Raw genomic sequence first — 20,508 nt, 5'->3', positions numbered from 1 at the left:
CATCTGGTAGAGTTTAAAGTTTCTATGAGCGGGGTACATTCAGGGGTAAATGACAGCGATGAGTGCCAAGCGTTGAAGGGGTACCTCCAACCAGCTCCACGCAAATGATTTTATTGAGCCCAAGGAATGATTTATTGATTATTTGCCCTAAGTGTGTTCTTTGGAAGCAACCAGATACAAAATCTCGAGAAGAGCCCAGAACCATCTATACTCACATAGACATCCAAGATTTCGTTCGTGGGACCTTCGGCCAAAAAGGACTCGCCAGCAGTGCTCGAGATCTCATTGGGACGCTTGTAGGTGAACATGGTCCCTCCGCCCTCATATTTTCCAGGACGGTCAATCGCCCAGTTCCCATTGATGATGGAGCGGCCAGAACGACTTCGTAAGGCTGTGGAGAAAAACGAGAGTCCTTCAGATCAGTCCCTCAGATCAGTCCTCCAGAAACTGAACTCACCTCCCCAGCTGCTGGCCTATTCCTCCGTCCAGGGTTTTGTCATGGTCCTCTCTGTGCCGCGTTCTTCCACACACCTGACCAGGACCAGGCGCCGTCTTTAACCGGCTTGGTTTCCCTCTACCACTTGGACTTAGTATAGGCCCGGAGGATGGGAGTGGTTAGGAGAAAAGGATGCAGAAAGGGAGAAGGAAAGGAGAAAAGGATGCAGAAAGGGAGAAGGAAAGAAGAAAGTTAGGGGTGGGAGACAAAAAGAGGGAGAAGGGCAACTAAGTTGTATTATATGCCATTATCTAGGTGAGAGGTTGCATGTGGGCCACCCAGTCGCTGATTTTAGCCAGTAGATGGGCTTGATGTGGCTTATGTAGTCCCTTCCTTCCTTCCTTCCTTCCTTCCTTCCTTCCTTCCTTCCTCCCTCCCTCCCTCCCTCCCTCCCTTCCTTCCCCTCAATTTGAGAATTGGGAAGTTTTACACATTGCTGCTTAGCAATGTAATTTCTAGTCCACTACATAGACCCAAGAGGAATGGACACAGAACTGTAGAGTTGAAGAAATAATCACAATGCAATTAATTATATTTCTAAAACTCTGACACAGCAAATATTATGTAGACCAGCAAGTTTTATAACATTGCTAAGCAGACTTATTCTCATTTTTTCAGATATGGGTTCAGAGATGCGAGGGGACTTGTTAAAGTTCACCAGGACCAGAGTGACAGATCTGTGCTTTGAAATCCACACTCAGGAAGCAGGTGATAAAGGAGAAAAGGGGCAAGGAACAAGGTGTTTAGATCAGTGGAGAAGAAAGAATTTCCTCAGATACATCTGACATGATGAGACTAGCAAGCCAATGGTGGATTGGGCTGAGAGATGTACCCATTTTTAATTTTTTTTAATAGTTGTTTTTTAAAAAAAATATTTATTTTTTAGCTTTAGGTGGACACAATATCTTTATTTTATTTTTATGTGGTGCTAAGAATTGAACCCAGTGCCTCACACATACCAGGCGAGCACGCTACTACTTGAGCCATATCCCCAGCCCCTAATAGTTGTTTTTTTAAATAGTTGGACAGAATGCCTTTATTTTATTTATCTTTTTAATGTGATGCTGAGGATTGAACCCAGTGCCTCACATATGCTAGGCAAGTGTTCTGTCACTGAGCCACAACCCCAGCCCCAAGATGTTCCAGTTTTAAAAGCCATATACATAGTGGCCCCAGGATGGCCACTGGCTCCTTGTACCTTCATTTTACAGAATACTTAATTTAACTTTTTATAATTTAGTATGGAAAATTTTGTTCATAAAAGCAGAGAGAATAGTACAATAAATCCTTACATATGCATCAACAAGCTTCGACAATGACCAACTCATAGCTTATCTTGTTTCACTTTGCAAATTCCAGGTCTTATTTATCCTTAAATCTTTCAGTAGGTATCACAAATAAAAGGATTCTTTCTTTGTTAAATCCACTTTCAGTAGCATTTCTATGATGGGTCTTCCCAGAGACCAGACCTGCACCGGCAGAAGCTTCATGAGGGTGCAGAAGGGTCTCCAAACTCAGATATCTTCCCCTGCACATGCCACCCTTAGCTGGCTGGTTGCCATGGATACTGGGAGAGCACAGGTAGGGAGCTCAGAATACTGTGTTATAAAATCAATTCAGCTTATTGAGTGGCAAAGAAGAGTCAGGGGTGAAGACAAGGAAGGACAAGTTTGAAACTTTTTTTTTTTAATTAAAACTTTTTTTTTTTTTTTTTAAAGAACCACATTTCTTGAGAGTGGTCCAGACAGTGCTGCCATTTCTACACTTCCCACCAATTCCCCAACTATCTCCAATCTGGGAGCTCAGAATACTGTGTTATAAAACCAATTCAGCTTTTTGAGTGGCAAAGAAGAGTCAGGGGTGAAGAGGAGGAGGGACAGGTTTGAAACTTTTTTTTTTTTTTAATTAAAACAATTAAAAATAATGCCCCCATTATTTCACTGAAAAAATTCAAATGAATGTCACCAAGGCCTCTATGCTGTTAAACCCAATGGTTATTTTTGGGGTCTCATCTTCCTAGATGGAGGAGCAGCCTCGAGCTCTGCTTCATTCGACTGCAACACTCTCCCATTGGATTCTGGGACCTGCACTCAGCCTGCTTTCCTCTTGCTCTGAGTCTCCTGTTTTCTGTTTCATTGTGTCTCTATGTAGCCACTAAGTATTAGAGTTCCTTAGGATTAAGAGTAGACTTGTCATGGGCACTGAATTCCTTTTCTGAGCAATTTCATTTATGCCAAGGCTTTAATTAGTATATGCCAGTGACTTCCAAATTTAGTTCCCAGACTTTGCCTCTGGCCCCAGACTTTTACATCTAATTGCCTTCTTGACAGCTTCATTTGGGTGTCTTAAGGCTGAACCCAGCTGGACCTTTCAGTTTCTGATCCCAGGAAATGTATCATCATCCATCTAACCAGAAACTCAGGAAATATCATAGGCCCAGTCTCTCTTTTTAACCTTTTGTATCTAATCCATCTTAAAGATTTTATTTAATCTCCTCCATATTGCTTGAACCATCTACTTCTCTTCATGTCCACTTCTATAATTCAGGGCAAAAATACTTTTACATCTTATTCAGACTCATTCAAGAACCTTCTAATTGTTCTTCCTATTTTCTTCTTCTCAGCCAGATAAGATTTTTAAATTCTTTTCAGAATTCAGATTGGATGACCAACTATGGCTTAAGCTCCTTGAATGACTTTCATTAAATCTCAGGGGTAAAAATAAAGCAAGCCCAGTTATTTTATATACCTAACTGATGTAGCCCCAGGCTCCTCTGTCTCTCTGTGCTCTGTTCTACTATATCAGCTCATCAAAGACATCATGTTTTCTCCACAATGCTGTCTCATTTTTTCTGAAAATTCTGCGCCAACTCCAAATCTTGTTCATTCCTTAGATATTGGCTGTCCGGGGGCCTTAGATATTGGCTGTCCTGGGGAGGTTTTTTCCCATCCTATCCAGCCTGCATCTTCCCTGGTATGCTCTATGAGATGCAAGAGGCTTCCTTCAAGGTCTTTAACTCAGTTTGCATATAAATCTATCCGCATAACTATTTGATTAATGTTTATTTCCCAGGACATTGTAAGCTCCAAAAGGGCAAAGACTGTGGTGTTTATTCATTGTTACAGTTCTAAGGCTCAGCACAGTGTTCACATAATAGGAACTTAATATACATTTGCCAAAAAAGATAGAATGCTCAAATGATAGACAGGCCAAGAAAGATAAGTAGGCAATTCACAGAAAACCAGGTACAAGTATACTATAAGCAAACAAAAAGTCGTTTTGCCTTACATATAATTTAAGAAATGCAAATCAAAATCTTGCTTATAGCCAAAGCAACCCTTAGCAAGAAGAGTGAGTATATTTTTGACCCACCAGATTGGCAAATATTAAAAAAAATTATTATTGCCAGTGCTGAACCTATATAGCCACGCTGGAGATCAATTTGGTTACACTAGTAAAACTTTAAATGTCCACACACTTTGATGCAAGAATTCTAGTTCCTCAAGTGATAATCTTTTGTAAGTATACAAAAATATTTTATTTCTTTTAAAAATTTAATTAATTAATTATAATTATGTATATATGACAGCAGAATGAATTTTGATTCATTGTACACAATTGCAGCACAACTTTTCATTTCTCTGGTTGTACATGATGTAGCGTCACACCATATGTGCAGTCATACATGTACCTAGGGTAATAATGTCCGCCTCATTCAACCATCTTTCCTGCCCCCATACTTCCTCCCCACCCTCTCTTCCTTTGCCCAAAGTTCCTCCATTTTCCCCATTCCCCCACCCCTCCATTATGGATCAGTATCCACTTATCAGAATATTTGGCCTTTGGTTTTTTGTGATTGGCTTACTTCACTTAGCATGATATTCTCCAACTCCATCCATTTACCTGAAAATGCCATAATTTTATTCTATTTTAATGCTGAGTAATATTCCATTGGTTATATATACCAAGTTTCTTTATCCATTCATCTATTGTAGGGCATCTAGGTTGGTTCCATAGTTTAGCTATTGTGAATTGAGCTGCTATAAACATTGATCTGGTTGTGTTACTATAATATATTGATTTTAAGTCCTTTGGATATAGACCGAGGAGTGCGATACCTGAGTCAAATGGTGGTTTTCCAAGTTTTCAAAGGAATCTCCCTCCATACATGCTTTCCAGATTGGTTGCACCAATTTGCAGTCCCACCAGCAATGTATGAGTGTGCCTTTTCCCCCTCACATCCTCGCCATCACTTATTGTTCATAACTGCCATTCTGACGGGTGTGAGATGAAATCTTATAGTATTTTTGATTTGCATTTCTCTAATTACTATAGGTGTTGAACATTTTTTCATATATTTGTTGATCGACTGTATATCTTCTTCTGAGAAGTGTCTGTTCAGCTCCTTAGCCCATTTATTGATTGGGTTGTTTGTTTTTTTGGTGTTAAGTTTTTTGAGTTCTTTATATATCCTTAAGATTAGTGTTCTATCTAACATGTGTGTGGCAAAAATTTGCTCCCAAAATGTAGGCTATCTCTTCACTCATTGATTGTTTCTTTTGCTGAGAAGAAGTTTTTTAGTTTGACTCCATCCCACTTATTGATTCTTGATTTTATTTCTTACACTTTAGGAGTCCTGTTAAGGAAGTCGGGGCCTAATCCTGCATGATGAAGATTTGGGCCTACTTTTTCCTCTATTGGGCATAGGGTCTCTTGTCTAATTACTAGGTCCTTGATCCACGTTGAATTGAGTTTTGTGCATGGTGAGAGATAAGGGTTTATTTTCATTTTGCTGCATATGAATTTCCAGTTTCCCCAGCACCATTTGTTGAAGAGGCCATATTTTCTCTAATGTATGTTTTTCGCATCTTTGTCTAGTAAGAAATAACTGTATTTATCTGGGTTTGTCTATGTGTCTTCTATTCTGTACCATTGGTCTACATGTCTATTCTGGTGCCAATACCATGCCATTTTTGCTACTATAGTTTGTAGTATAGTTTAAGGTCTGGTATTGTGATGCCTCCTGCTTCACTCTTCTTGCTAAGGATTGCTTTGGCTGTTCTGAGTCTCTTATTTTTCCAAATGAATTTCGTGACTGCTTTTTCTATTTCTATAAGGAATGATGTTGGGATTTTAATTGGAATTGCATTGAATCTGTATAGCATCAAATCTATAGTTTTGGGTAGTATGGCCATTCTGACAATATTAATTCTGCCTATCCAAGAGCATGGGAGGTCTTTCCATCTTCTAAGGTCTTCTTCAATTTCTTTCTTTAGTGTTCTATGGTTTTCATTGTAGAGGTCTTTCACCTCTTTTGTTAAATTGATTCCCAAGTATTTTTTTTTGAGGCCATTGTGAATGGGGTAGTTTTCCTAATTTCTCTTTCAGGGGATTCATCACTGATGTATAGAAATGCATTTGATTTATGGGTATTGATTTAATATCTAATATCCTGCTACTTTGCCAAATTAATTTATTAATTCTAGAATTTCTCTGGTGGAAGTTTTTGGATCCTCTAAGTATGGAATCATGTCATCAGCAAATAATGATAGTTTGAGTTCTTCTTTTCCTATTCATATCCCTTTAATTTCTTTCATCTGTCTAATTGCTCTGGCTAGAGTTTCAAGGACTATATTTAATAGAAGTGATGAAAAGAGGGCATCCCTATCTTGTTCTAGTTTTTAGAGGGAATGCTCCCAATTTTCTCCATTTAGAATGATGTTGGCCTTGGTTTTAGCATAGATAGCTTTTACAATGTTGAGGTATGTTCCTATTGCCCCTAGTTTTTCTAGTGTTTTGAACATGAAAGGATGCTGTATTTTGTCAAATGCTTTCTCCTCATCAATTGATATAATCATATGATTCTTATCTTCAAGTCTATTGATGTCATGAATTACATTTATTAATTTCCATATGTTGAACAAACCTTGCATCCCTGAAATGAACCCGACTTGATCATGGTGCACTATTTAAAAAATATATTTTTGTATGTAATTTCCAGAATTTTTGCATCCATATTCATCAGGGATATTGGTCTGAAATTTTCTTTCCTTGATGTGTCTCTGCCTGGTTTTGTTATCAGGCTAGCTTCATAGAATGAGTTTGGAAGGGCTCCCTCCTTTTCTATTTCATGGTATTGGTATTAATTCTTTGTAGATCTTGCAGAACTCAGCTGTGAATCTGACTGGTCCCAGGCTTTTCTTGGTTGGTAGGCTTTTGATGGTGTCTTCTATTTCCTTGCTTGAAACTGATCTGTTTAAATTGTGTATGTCCTCTTGACTCAGTTTGGGTTGATCCTATGCCTCTAGAAATTTGTTGGTGTGTGGGAAGCCGTTCTCACACCTGATTGGTCTACCTCCCTGACTGGGGTGTGAGGCGCTCAGGCCAGCTGTGTGAGAGCTTTATCCCCACCCTTTCCAGGTAATTCATTAGAAAGGCAGATTTTTTGTAATTCCCTTCCTAATTTGTCCCAAGTATGTAAATTTGGTGAATCTTGGTCACAAACCAAGGGCAAAATTTACCTACAACCTTTAAGAATTGTAATAGTTGAGTCTTTTTTATCTGTTTTCCTTTCTGATTAATTATCGTTTCTAAAATAGTCAAGTACATGTCCTTATCAGTAGAAGTTGAATTTCCCATTATTAATAATTTAAAGTCTCGTCGCTTCAATACCTCCTGGTACTTTTGTGACCCCCAAATAGTCACCAATTCCTTATTTCTATAGCGCGCTCCCACTCAATCTAGTTAATCTAATATGCCCCACGTTGGGCGCCAAATCTGCTGCGTGACCAGCATGCTAGCTTCATACTAGAGGTTCCAAACATAGAAGTTAACTAGTGAGATCAAAATAAAGACACATAAACTCAATTTACCTTTTTCTTGCCCAGCTAAGAGATGGCCCTTCCCGGCTCCTGCCTCAAGCCACCTGATGTGGTAGCGAGATTTACACAAGAGACCAGCAGGAGAGAGGAGGAAGCATGCCAGAGAGTGGGCTTTTATTGGGGAACAAAAAATTCAGGGGAAAAGTCCATCCAATGAAGGCCGAGGGGGACAGCATTCCAAAGTCAGGGTCAGTGATTGGTTTCCAGGTCAATGGTCAGTCACACCCCCACACGGACAGGCCCTCGCACCTGGAAAGGGTGGGGATAAAGCTCTGACACAGCTGGCCTGAGCGCCTCACACCCAGTCAGGGAGGTAGACCAATCACGTGTGAGAACAACTTCCCACATTGGTGTCTTCCAGGTTTTCTATTTTACTGGAGTATAAATTTTGAAAATAGTTTCTAATTGTCTTTTGTATTTCAATAGTGTCTGTTGTGATATTTTTTTAATCACAAATTTTTAATAATTTGAGTTTTCTCTCTTCTTTTTGTTAGGGTGGCTAAGGTTTTGTCAATTTTATTTATTTTTTCAAAAACCCAGCTTTTTTATTTGTCAATTTTTTGATTTTTTTTTCTTTTGTTTCAATTTCATTGATTTCTGTCCTGATTTTAATTATTTCCTGTCTTCTACTACTTTTGGTGTTGGTCTGTTCATTTTCTAGGTCTTTGAGATATAATGTCAGGCAATTTATTTGTTGACTTTTTATTCTTTTTAATGAATGAGCTTAATGCAATGAACTTTCCTCTTTGCACTGCTTTCATAATGTCCCAGAGATTTTATTAAGTTGTATCAGAATTTTCATTTACTTCTAAGAATTTTTTTATCTCCTTCCTCCTGTCTTTTGTTGTCCATGTGTAATTCAATAGCATATTGTTTAATCTCCAGGTGTTGGAGTAGCTTCTATTTTTTATTTTATCATTGATTTCTAATTTCATTCCATTATGGTCAGATAGAATGCAGGGTAGTATCTCTAATTTTTTTTGTATTTGCTAAGACCTGCTTTGTGGCATAACATGTGGTCTATTTTGGAGAAGAATCCATGTGCTGCTGAGAAGAAAGTGTATTTGCTTGTTGACAGATGGAATATTCTATATATGTCTGTTACGTCTAAATTATTGATTGTTTTATTGAGTTCTATAGTTTCTTTGTTTAGTTTTTGTTTGGAAGATCTATCCAGTGGTGACAGAGGTATATTATAGTCACCCAATATTATTATGTTGTGGTTTATTTGGTTCTCATATCGGAGAAGTGTTTGTTTGATATGCACAAATGCCTCATTGTTTGGGGCATAGATATTTATAATTGTTATGTCTTGTTGATGTATAAATCCCTTAAGCAGTATGAAATGTCATTTTTTTATCCCTTTTCACTAGCTTTGGTTTGAAGTGCACGTTATTTGATATGAGGATGAAAACCCCTGCTTGTTTACATGGTCCATGTGAGTGGTATCTTTTTTTCCCACCCTTTTACCTTCAGTCTGTGGGAGGAGTCTCTTGAAGGTAGAATATTGTTGGTTTTTTTAAAAAAATTCAGTCTGTCAGTCTATGCCCTCTAATTGATGAGTTTAGGCTGTTTACATTCAGGGTTATTATTGAAATATGATTTGTATTCCCAGACATTTTGGTTTATTTTTGGTTTTTAACTTGACTTGGTTTCTCCTTTGATTGGCCTTTCCTTTAGTTTAGTTCCTCCTTTTGCTGATTTTCATTGTTGTTTTTCATTTCCTCCTTGTGGAATATTTTGCTGAGAATGCTCTGTAGTGCAGGCTTTCTTGCTATAATTTTTTTAAGCTTTTGTTTATCATGAAAGGTTTTTATTTCTTAATCAAATCTGAAGCTTAATTTTGCTGGATATAAGATTCTTGCTTGACATCCATTTTCTTTCAGAATATGTTGTTCAGTATATGTTGTTCCAGGATCTCCTGGCTTTGAGAGTCTGGGTTGAAAAATCTGCTGAGATCTGAATTGGTCTCTCCCCCTATATATAATCTGTTTCCTCTCCTGTGGCCTTTAAGAGTCCATGCTTATTCTGTGTGCTAGGCATTTTCATTATAATGTGACTTGGTGTAGATCTGTTGTAATTTTGTATATTCAGTGTCCTGTAAGCTTCTTGATTTGTTTTTCCAATTCACTCTTCATGTTTGGGAAATTTTCTGATATTATTTCATTGAAGAGACTATGCATTACTTTGGTTTGAATCTCTGTACCTTCCTCTATCCCAACAAATCTTAGATTTGGTCTTTTTTTTTTGATTTTTTATTGTTGGTTGTTCAAAACATTACAAATTTCTTGACATATCATATTCCACACTTTGATTCAAGTGGGTTATGAACTCCCACCTTCACCCCATACACAGATTGCAGAATCACATCAGTTACACATCCATTGATTTACATATTGCCATACTAGTGTCTGTTGTGCTTCGCTGCCTTTCCCATCCTCCACCATCCCCCTCCCCACCTCTCCCCTCCCCTCCCCTCCTCTCTCTCTACCCCCTCCACTGTATAACCCTGAGGGACTCCTTCCATTTCCAAGCAATTTCCCTTCTCTCTCCCTTTCCCTCCCACCTCTCATCCCTGTTAAATGTTAATCTTTTTCTCATGCTCTTCGTCCCTACTCTGTTCTTAGTTACTCTCCTTATATCAAAGAAGACATTTGGCATTTGTTTTTTAGGGATTGGCTAGCTTCACTTAGCATAATCTGCTCTAATGCCATCCATTTCCCTGTAAATTCTATGATTTTGTCATTTTTTAATGCAGAGTAATACTCCATTGTGTATAAATGCCACATTTTTTTTATCCATTCATCCATTGAAGGGCATCTAGGTTGGTTCCACAGTCTTGCTATTGTGAATTGTGCTGCTATGAACATCGATGTAGCAGTGTCCCTGTAGCATGCTCTTTTTAGGTCTTTAGGGAATAGACCGAGAAGGGGAATAGCTGGGTCAAATGGTGGCTCCATTCCCAGCTTTCCAAGAAATCTCCATACTGCTTTCCAAATTGGCTGCACCAATTTTCAGTCCCACCAGCAATGTACAAGTGTACTCTTTTCCCCACATCCTCGCCAGCACTTGTTGTTGTTTGACTTCATAATGGCTGCCAATCTTACTGGAGTGAGATGGTATCTTAGGGTGGTTTTGATTTGCATTTCTCTGACTGCTAGAGATGGTGAGCATTTTTTCATGTACTTGTTGATTGACTGTATGTCCTCCTCTGAGAAGTGTCTGTTCAGGTCCTTGGCCCATCTGTTGATTGGGTTGTTTGTTCTCTTATTGTCTAATTTTTTGAGTTCTTTGTATACTCTGGATATTAGGGCTCTATCTGAAGTGTGAGGAGTAAAGATTTGTTCCCAGGGTGTAGGCTCCCTATTTACCTCTCTTATTGTTTCTTTTGCTGAGAAAAAACTTTTTAGTTTCAATAAGTCCCATTTGTTGATTCTAGTTATTAACTTTTGTGCTATGGGTGTCCTATTGAGGAATTTGGAGCCCGACCCCACCGAATGTAGATCATAGCCAACTTTTTCTTCTATCAGATGGCATGTCTCTGATTTGATATCAAGCTCCTTGATCCATTTTGAATTCACTTTTGTGCATGGCGAGAGAAAGGGATTCAGTTTCATTTTGTTGCATATGGATTTCCAGTTTTCCCAGCACCATTTGTTGAAGATGCTATCCTTCCTCCATTGCATGCTTTTAGCCCCTTTATCAAATATAAGATAGTTGTAGTTTTGTGGATTGGTTTCTGTGTCCTCTATTCTGTACCATTGGTCCACCCGCCTGTTTTGGTACCAGTACCATGCTGTTTTTGTTACTATTGCTCTGTAGTATAGTTTGAAGTCTGGTATCGCTATACCACCTGATTCACACTTCCTGCTTAGCATTGTTTTTGCTATTCTGGGTCTTTTATTTTTCCATATGAATTTCATGATTGCTTTCTCTATTTCTACAAGAAATGCCGTTGGGATTTTGATTGGCATTGCATTAAACCTATAGAGAACTTTTGGTAATATCGCCATTTTGATGATGTTGGTTCTGCCTATCCATGAACAGGGTATATTTTTCCATCTTCTAAGATCTTCTTCTATTTCTCTCTTTAGGGTTCTGTAGTTTTCCCTGTATAAGTCTTTCACCTCTTTTGTTAGGTTGATTCCCAAGTATTTTATTTTTTTTTGAAGATATTGTGAATGGAGTGGTTGTCCTCATTTCCATTTCAGAGGATTTGTCGCTGATATACAGGAATGCCTTTGATTTATGCGTGTTGATTTTATATCCTGCCACTTTGCTGAATTCATTTATTAGCTCTAATAGTTTCTTTGTAGACCCTTTTGGGTCTGCTAGGTATAGAATCATATCATCTGCAAATAGTGATAATTTAAGTTCTTCTTTTCCTATTTTTATGCCTTTAATTTCTTTCGTCTGTCTAATTGCTCTGGCCAGTGTTTCGAGAACTATGTTGAACAGAAGTGGAGAGAGAGGGCATCCCTGTCTTGTTCCAGATTTTAGAGGGAATGCCTTCAGTTTTTCTCCATTCAGAATGATGCTAGCCTGAGGCTTAGCATAGATTGCTTTTACAATATTGAGGTATGTTCCTGTTATCCCTAGTTTTTCTAGAGTTTTGAACATAAAGGGATGCTGTACTTTGTCGAATGCTTTTTCTGCATCTATCGAGATGATCATATGGTTCTTATTTTTAAGTCTATTGATGTGGTGAATAACATTTATTGATTTCTGTATATTGAACCAGCCTTGCATCCCAGGGATGAATCCTACTTGATCATGTTGCACAATTTTTTGGATATGTTTTTGTATCCGATTCGCCAGAATTTTATTGAGGATTTTTGCATCTAGGTTCATTAGAGATATTGGTCTGTAGTTTTCTTTCTTTGAAGTGTCTTTGTCTGGTTTAGGTATCAGGGTGATGTTGGCCTCATAGAATGAATTTGGAAGTTCTCCCTCTTTTTCTATTTCCTGAAGTAGCTTGAAAAGTATTGGTATTAGTTCTTCTTTAAAGGTTTTGTAAAACTCTGCTGTATACCCATTCGGTCCTGGGCTTTTCTTACTTGGTAGTCTTTTGATGGTTTCTTCTATTTCCTCAATTGATATTGGTCTGTTTAGGTTGTCTATATCCTCCTGACTCAATCTGGGCAGATCATATGACTTAAGAAATTTATCTATGCCTTCACTATCTTCTAATTTATTGGAGTATAAGGATTCAAAATAGTTTTTGATTATCTTCTGTATTTTTGAAGTGTCTGTTGTGATATTGCCTTTTTCATCCCGTATGCTAGTAATTTGAGTTCTCTCTTTTCTTCTCTTCGCTAGCATGGCTAAGGGTCTGTCGATTTTGTTTATTTTTTCAAAGAACCAACTTTTAGTTTTGTCAATTTTTTCAATTGTTTCTTTTGTTTCGATTTCATTAATTTCAGCTCTGATTTTCATTATTTCTTGCCTTCTACTTCTTTTGCTGTTGTTTTGCTCTTCTTTTTCAAGGATTTTGAGATGGAGTGTGAGATCATTTATTTGTTGGTTTTTTTCTTTTTTTAAGGAATGAACTCCAAGCAATGAATTTTCCTCTTAGAACTGCTTTCAATGTGTCCCATAGATTCCAATATGTTGTGTCTGTGTTTTCATTTATCTCTAAGAATTTTTTAATTTCCTCCTTGATGTCTTCTATAACCCATTGATCATTCAGTAACCTATTGTTCATTCTCCAAGTGATGTATGCTTTTTCCTTCCTTCTTTTATCATTGATTTTCAGTTTCATTCCATTATGATCAGATAAGATGCATGGTATTATCTCTACTCCTTTATATTGTCTAAGAGTTGCCCTATGACATAATATATGATCTATTTTTGAGAAGGATCCATGTGCTGCTGAGAAAAAAGTGTAACTGCTTGATGTTGGGTGGTATATTCTATATATGTCAATTAAGTCTAGGTTATTAATTGTGTTATTGAGTTCTATAGTTTCCTTATTCAACTTTTGTTTGGAAGATCTGTCCAGTGGCGAGAGAGGTGTGTTGAAGTCTCCCATGATTATTGTATGGTGGTCTATTAGACTCTTGAACTTGAGAAGAGTTTGTTTGATGAACATAGCTGCACCATTGTTTGGGGCATAAATATTTATGATTGTTATGTCTTGTTGGTGTATGGTTCCCTTAAGCAGTTTGTAGTGTCCCTCTTTATCCCTTTTGATTAACTTTGGCTTGAAATATATTTTATTTGATATGAGTATGGACACTCCTGCTTGTTTCCGAAGTCCATATGAGTGATATGATTTTTCCCAACCTTTCACCTTCAGCCTATGTATGTCTTTTCCTATCAAATGCGTCTCCTGTAGGCAGCATATTGTTGGGTCTTGTTTTGTGATCCATTCTACTAGCCTGTGTCTCTTAATTGGTGAGTTTAAGCCATTAACATTTAGGGTTATTATTGAGATATGGGTTTTTCTTCCAGCCATATTTGTTTATTTATGTTACTAAACATGGTTTGTTTTCCTCTTTGATTATTTTCCCCCCCTTTACTGTCCTAACTCCCACTGTTGGTGTTCATTGTTATTTTCCATTTCCTCCTCCTGTAATGTTTTGGCGAGGATGTTTTGAAGAAATGGTTTTCTAGCTGCAAATTCTTTTAACTTTTGTTTATCGTGGAAGGTTTTAATTTCATCTTCCATCCTGAAGCTTAATTTCGCTGGATACACAATTCTTGGTTGGAACCCATTTTCTTTCAGTGTTTGAAATATGTTATTCCAGGATCTTCTAGCTTTCAGAGTCTGTGTTGAAAGATCAGCTGTTATCCTGATTGGCTTACCCCTAAATGTAATCTGCTTCCTTTCTCTTGTAGCTTTTAAAATTCTCTCCTTATTCTGTATGTTGGGCATCTTCATTATAATGTGTCTAGGTGTGGATCTCTTATAATTTTGCACATTCGGCGTCCTGTAGGCTTCTAGAATTTGGGATTCTGTCTCATTCTTCATGTCTGGAAAGTTTTCTCGTATTATTTCATTGAATAGACTGCTCATTCCTTTGGTTTGGAGCTCTGTACCTTCCTGTATCCCAATGACTCTTAAGTTTGGTCTCTTAATGTTATCCCATATTTCTTGGATGTTCTGCTCATGGTTTCTTAACAGTCTTGCTGAGCTGTCCATGTTCTTTTCCAGTTGAAATACTTTGTCTTCATTGTCTGATGTTCTATCTTCTAAGTGTTCTACTCTGCTGGTAGTATTCTCCATTGAGTTTTTAAGTTGGTTTATTGCTTCCTGCATTTCTAGGATTTCTGTTTGTTTGTTTTTTATAACCTCTATCTCCCTGTAAAGTTGATCCTTTGCTTCTTGGATTTGTTTGCGTAATTCATTGTCGAAGTGATCTTTCATTGTCTGATTTTGCTGTCTAATGTCTTCCTTGATACTCCAGATCATCTGAGGCATGTATATCCTGAATTCTTTATCTGACATTGCATCTGCTGCAGCTGTTACCTCTTCTAAAGTTGCGTTGACCTGCATTGCTTGTGGTCCTTTCTTTCCTTGTCTTTTCATACTGCTTGCGTTTCTTTCCTGCAGGCGTGGGCGGCGGCTCTGCTCTCTCCTTATTCCAATTGGGGTGTCGTGACTACCATGCCGGCAGGTCACTGGGCCTGTTCTGGGCGCTTGCGGCGGCTCTGTTCTGCCCCTACTCCAATTGGGGTGATGAGTGTACCACGCCGACAGGCCACCGGGCCTGATCCGCTGGTCGGTTGCAGGTTTGCCTACCCTGCAGGCGCGGGCGGCGGCTCTACTCTGCCCCTACTCCAAATGGGGTGACGTGTCTGTCGTACCGGCAGGCCACTGGGCCTGTCCCGCTGGTCGGTCGCAGATCTGCCCACCTTTCGGGCACGGGTGGTGGCTCTGCTCTGCCCCTACTCCAATTGGGGTGTCGTGACTACCCCGCCGGCAGGTCGCTGGGCCTGTTCCTGGCAGGGGCGGTGACTCTGCTACCACGCCGGCAGGCTCCTGGGCCTGATCCGCCGGTCTGTCGCAGGTCTGCCTACCTTGCAGGCGCGGGCGGTGGCTCTGCCCTGCCCCTCCTACCATGCCTGCAGACCACTGTGCCTGATCTGCAAGTTGGTCACAGGTCTGCTCACCCTGCGGGCACGGGTGGCGGTTTCGCTCCGCCCCCACTCCAATTGGGGTCACGTGACCACCACACTGGCAGGGCCTGATCCGGGCGTGGGCGAAGGATCTGCTCTGCCCCTACTCCAGTTGGGGTGATGTGTGTACCACGCTGGCAGGCCGCTGGGCCTGACCCGCCAGTCTGTCACAGGTCTGCTTACCTTGCAAGAGTGGGCGGCGGCTCTGCCCTGCCCTTCCTACCACGCCCGTGTACCACTGGGTCGCGGGTCTGCCCACCTTGTGGGCGCGGGTGGCGGCTCCGCTCTGCCCCCTCTACAATTGGGGTCACGCGGTCACCACGCAGGCGAGCCGCTGGGCCTGCTCAGGGCGCTGGCAGCGGCCCGGCTCCTCCCCTCTGGCTCAATGACAAATCGAGAGAGACTCGGGTGTCTGTGCCTCACCCCCCCACCAGGAGACCAACTGTTTCTGTCGCTGCTGGTATTGATGAAGTTCTCTCCTCCGCCGCTTTCTGATGACATCAGATCTCTGCCATGTTGGTATCCTATGCGAATGGCAGCATTTCGTTCCCCTTGCCAGGCAACCAAAGCAACGGGTGGGTCCTGACCGGCCCTCAGCAGGACCCGGACCGAGAAGCAGTTTCCGCGGGCTCCTAGCCCTGGGCCAGGGCAGTTCCGGGAGCCGGAACTCGGCCGCTCCGTGCTTGGTGTATGCTCTGATAAGAGCAGACTCCAAGAAGCAGCCTCTGCAGGCTCCCCAGCCCTGGGCCAGGGCGGTTCCGGGAGCCGGAACTCGGCCGCCCCGCGCTCGGTGCTCGCTCCGATAAGAGCAGGCACTAAGAAGCACCCAGGCGCTGAACCCTAGCAATCTGTCTGCAAGCCACAGGCGAATGGAAGCCTGAAATTACCTGTTCTATGGCTGAATGAGCTGCGGTCAGTCGAAAACAGGGATGGTGACGTCAGCTTTCCAACATGGTGGCTGCTGGCCTCCTCTGTGGTCTGACCGGTGTGGAGAACCGAGATGGACCGCTTCCTTCCCCCGTCTCGAACCCAGAATTCAGCCCTGAGTACGGTGCTTGCATAGCTGGCAGAAACTGCAGCGCTGTATCCCTGCGTCGCTATCTCCTCATTTCCCAGCGCGCGCTGCAGACTCTAGCCGCGGGGCGATTTGCTGAATAAGCAGTGTTACCCTCCATGCGACAAACCTCTCGCGTTTGAGTCCCCGTAGCCGATCCTCGTGCGATGGAAATCCTTCCTCCAGGTTCCGGAGCACCCCACTATTGCTGGAAATTCCTAACAAGATAGCCTTTAGCCGTCCTGACTTGTCATACTCCCACACAGTGAAGCAGCACACGGGGGCAATGCACTCCCCTCGCCGCCATCTTCCCAGATCAGATTTGGTCTTTTGATGGTATCCCATAATTCTTGGATGTTCTGTCCATGGCTTTTTACCATTTTCACTGTGTGGCCAACTTTATTTTCAAGATAGTATATTTGTCTTCATTATTGGATACTCATCTTCCATGTGATCTAGTCTGTTGGTGATGCTTTCTATTGAGTTTTTTTATTTGGTTTATTGTTTCCTTCATTTCAAGGATTTCTGATTTTTTTTCCAGAATCTCTCTCTCTTTCTTGAAGTAATCTTTTGCTACCTGTATTTGCTCCCTTATCTCTTTGTTGGTGTGATCAGTTGTTGCCTGTATTTGTTCTCTAATCTCATTGATGGAGTGATCAATTTTTGCCTGTATTTGCTCTCTTATGTCTTTATTTAATTTGCAGATCATTTTAATTGCATACATTCTGAACTCCTTCTCTGACATTTCAATCAACTGTGCTGTCAATGGATTCCACTATTGTAGTATCTTGGTTTGTTTGGGGCACTTTCTTCCCTTGTTTTTCCATGTTGTCTATGTGTCTTCCTTTCTTGCAGTACAGATCTCAGGTATTACGTTTCTACCTGTAATCTTATAGTTTCCCTGAAGATTACCTGTACCTCCCCTTGGTGTTGGCTTCTAGTCCTTAGCCGGTGTCCCAAGATGGATGCTACTGTAACTAAAGGTGGTGGCAGCAATAGTGGAGGTAATTCAAGATAGCAGTGGGGGTGTCCCAAGATGGATGCAACCACTTTCAGAGATGGGGCTAAAAGGGTGGACCTTACAATGGCTTTGGGCTGCCTGTTTGGAGACGCAGCTGCCTCCAGGCCCTGAATGTTGTCCCAAGGTGGAGGCTACTACATGGGGAGGACTATGGCAATGGCTGCGGTGTCCCAAGATGGAGGCAGGCTGGGGGTGCAACATGTTGGTGAATGAGGAGTCCCAGCATGGTCTTCCATTCTGAACAGGGACGGTCTTGGGTCTGGGCTCTCATTCAGGTCAGTGGGGGCAGTCCTGGGTCTGACCTGGGCCTGGGCTCTGGTGTCGGTCAGCAGGTGGGAGAGGTGGTCCTGGGCCTATTCTGGGCCTGGGCTCCTGCAAGTGTCAGCGGGGGGTGGTCCTAGGCCTGGGCCTGGGCTCTGGTGTGGGTCATGATGTTGGCAGGGGCAGTCCTTGAGTCTGGGCTCCCATAAGGGTCTGTGGGGGTGATCCTAGCTACAAAACTTTTCTCAATGAAGATATTCTTTACAGTTTTTTTTTTTAATACAGAAAACCAAAAACAACTTAAATGCCCATCAATAAAAGATTGCTCAAATAAACTGTAATGTTAGATATCCACAAAATGAAGGACCAGGTGGCCTTAAAAAGGATGAGGTGATATGTGGACATGGGTGTGGAAAGAACTCTGTGATACATTTTAAAACGAAACAGTGTTTTTGATATGACTCCATTTGTGCATACTTTCATATAAAAGCATATACATAATATAAACATAGAACTATTTAGAAAAGTCTGGTTATAAAACTGTTAACATTTGGGGAGGGGAACTGGTACTTAGGTTGGTATGGGGAATGAGAAAGGAGACATTTATTTCCCATTTTGTCATTTTACCACCATTTAAAAATTTTTTTCCTATATGCATGTATTACCTTCATTAAAACTTAAACATTTTTAATTGCTATAAAGGACATGGTCCAAGCAGAAATACTCCTGTGGGGTATAGTCATTTTCCTCCTTTTTTATAGCTTCTCCTTAAAATCCAATTCACACATTCAAAGCTTTGAATTGAGGTAGTTTCTGGCTAAGATTTTATTGCTGGGAAAGGCAATAGTGTAGAAGAGGTTATTATTTGGAAACCAAAAAGTCCATTAAAGATCTATTTGAAATACTACACAGGAGAAAGCTGCAGGAGCTATCCTAGGAAATAAAAAAGTGAGACCCTGAACCTTCTTACCATTGACTACTGTCATCCACACATCCTCTCTAAAGGGTTAGATGAATATTTAACCAGACAATAGCAAATGATTTTAAAATCACATTTTTAGCAAATGTGGTCCCAATTCCACATGCCATGGGCTGCTTCTGAAACTGTTCCAAACCTAGCCCCCACCTGGTCTTGCATATAGAAAACAGCTGCATCTACAATTTATGTGTCTGAAAGCAGTTCCAGGGCCTGTAATGGTGTCCAGAAAACCCTTGCAAAAGATGCAGGTGGCCTGTGGCTTTTGCTAGAGGGTGTGTTCAGTGAAGACCAAGCTTTGGTACAGGCTGATCAAGAGGTAAAAATAGCTTTGTCAACGTGAGGAAATCTTTACTTTGGTTTGACATTTGGGTTTCATTCCAGTTTTAGTAGTTAGTTCTGGGCATATATTTTGGGCCTAAATATCTTTATCAACAGACCCCTTCTCTAAGAACCATATAGGAATAGTTTGTATATGTAAGCACTGATTCTCATACCCTTGATGCCACAATCTTAATGCCCACTACAGATGATGACCAAACCCTTTGCTCCCACAACCAGACGAAGAAGGTGATTTCCTTTTATAGACAGATCTTTGTGGACTAGCTATCTGTTTCTTCCTTTGAGAAACAAAGGTTAAATTCTTCCTAGTGACAAAAATCCCAAGCTTCTTAATGTTTCAGCAGTTCTATCAGGGAAGTAACAGATATAATGTCCAAATCCAAGGTCAAAGTGGTCACACGCCACTGGCCACTGTCACAATGGTGGCTGAAGTCCTGGAGCCTGGTTCCTTTGTCATTGTGGTCTGGTCCACAAGCCCCCATGGAAGCCTACACATAGGCATGCACTCAAGTGACTCAGACAGCTAAACTGGGAAGCCTGAAAATGGAATATAACTATTAATTTCATATAACCACCTTGAAGGGGTCTATGGATTCCATCTTTATTTCAACAACCTCCAACAGATATTTAGCATTTCCTTCTGTTATGAATGTCAGCAACAAACCATAAGTGTATGCAGTACTGTGACTTTTGCCATCAGTCTTAAATATGTTATAAATATTTTGAAATCTTATTTAAAACTCATCACTACTTTGAAATTACAATAATTATTAGACCCTCCAGGGTAACTATTATTTTAATGTTAAAAAAACCATGTTAATTATAGCAAAATTTCTTTTTAAAAATATTTTTATAATTATATTTCAATATAATTGGTTTCCTTTGCACTTTTCCATATTTTATGCTGTGAATTTGAGCATCATCCCTAGATTGCCAAGGAATCTTGGTCACATGGGAACATTCCTATTTAAGAATTCTAATCTAAAAATTGTCCTCTTATCCTCTGGACCAACATGGTAAATACATGCATAAAAATTCTTTTTAAGGCAAAAAAGCAAATGTATCTTCTGATACAGATTGGGTCCAGTTTGATATAATGTTCAAATCATGGTTTCTGATAACACGTATGCACACCTATCACACAGCAATCTTCCAGTTTGGATTCACTTTGGCATCCTAAGTTAGGTAAACTTGAACCTGAGTGATTTTCTACACTGTGATGTCACATATTTGGATGGAAATCAGAGAGTACCAGAGAAAGAAGGTTGCCTTTCTTTCTGGCATCCTATAACCCTACGTTGGGAGGGGTTGAGTTAAAGGGAAACACCAAGGCTTTGTTCTTATTTCATTGCTGAA

At 40.5% G+C, this 20,508-nt stretch overlaps 1 protein-coding gene across 1 annotated transcript in view; it reads right to left on the bottom strand.

Moving 5' to 3' along the window:
* The window catches only part of Thsd4 (thrombospondin type 1 domain containing 4), a 223,060-nt gene that overhangs the window by 32,801 nt on the left and 169,751 nt on the right, over positions 1 to 20,508 (bottom strand). The window contains exon 3 of the mRNA XM_027926033.2: positions 216 to 391. Within this exon, the coding sequence (XP_027781834.2) occupies positions 216 to 391 (176 nt within the window). The remainder of the gene's footprint in view (positions 1 to 215; positions 392 to 20,508) is intronic.

The sequence above is a fragment of the Marmota flaviventris genome, chromosome 2, assembly GCF_047511675.1.
Source record: "Marmota flaviventris isolate mMarFla1 chromosome 2, mMarFla1.hap1, whole genome shotgun sequence".
NCBI lineage: Eukaryota > Metazoa > Chordata > Mammalia > Rodentia > Sciuridae > Marmota > Marmota flaviventris.
Note: the sequence above shows the minus strand (reverse complement) of the source record. Positions and strands in the feature narration are given on the sequence as shown.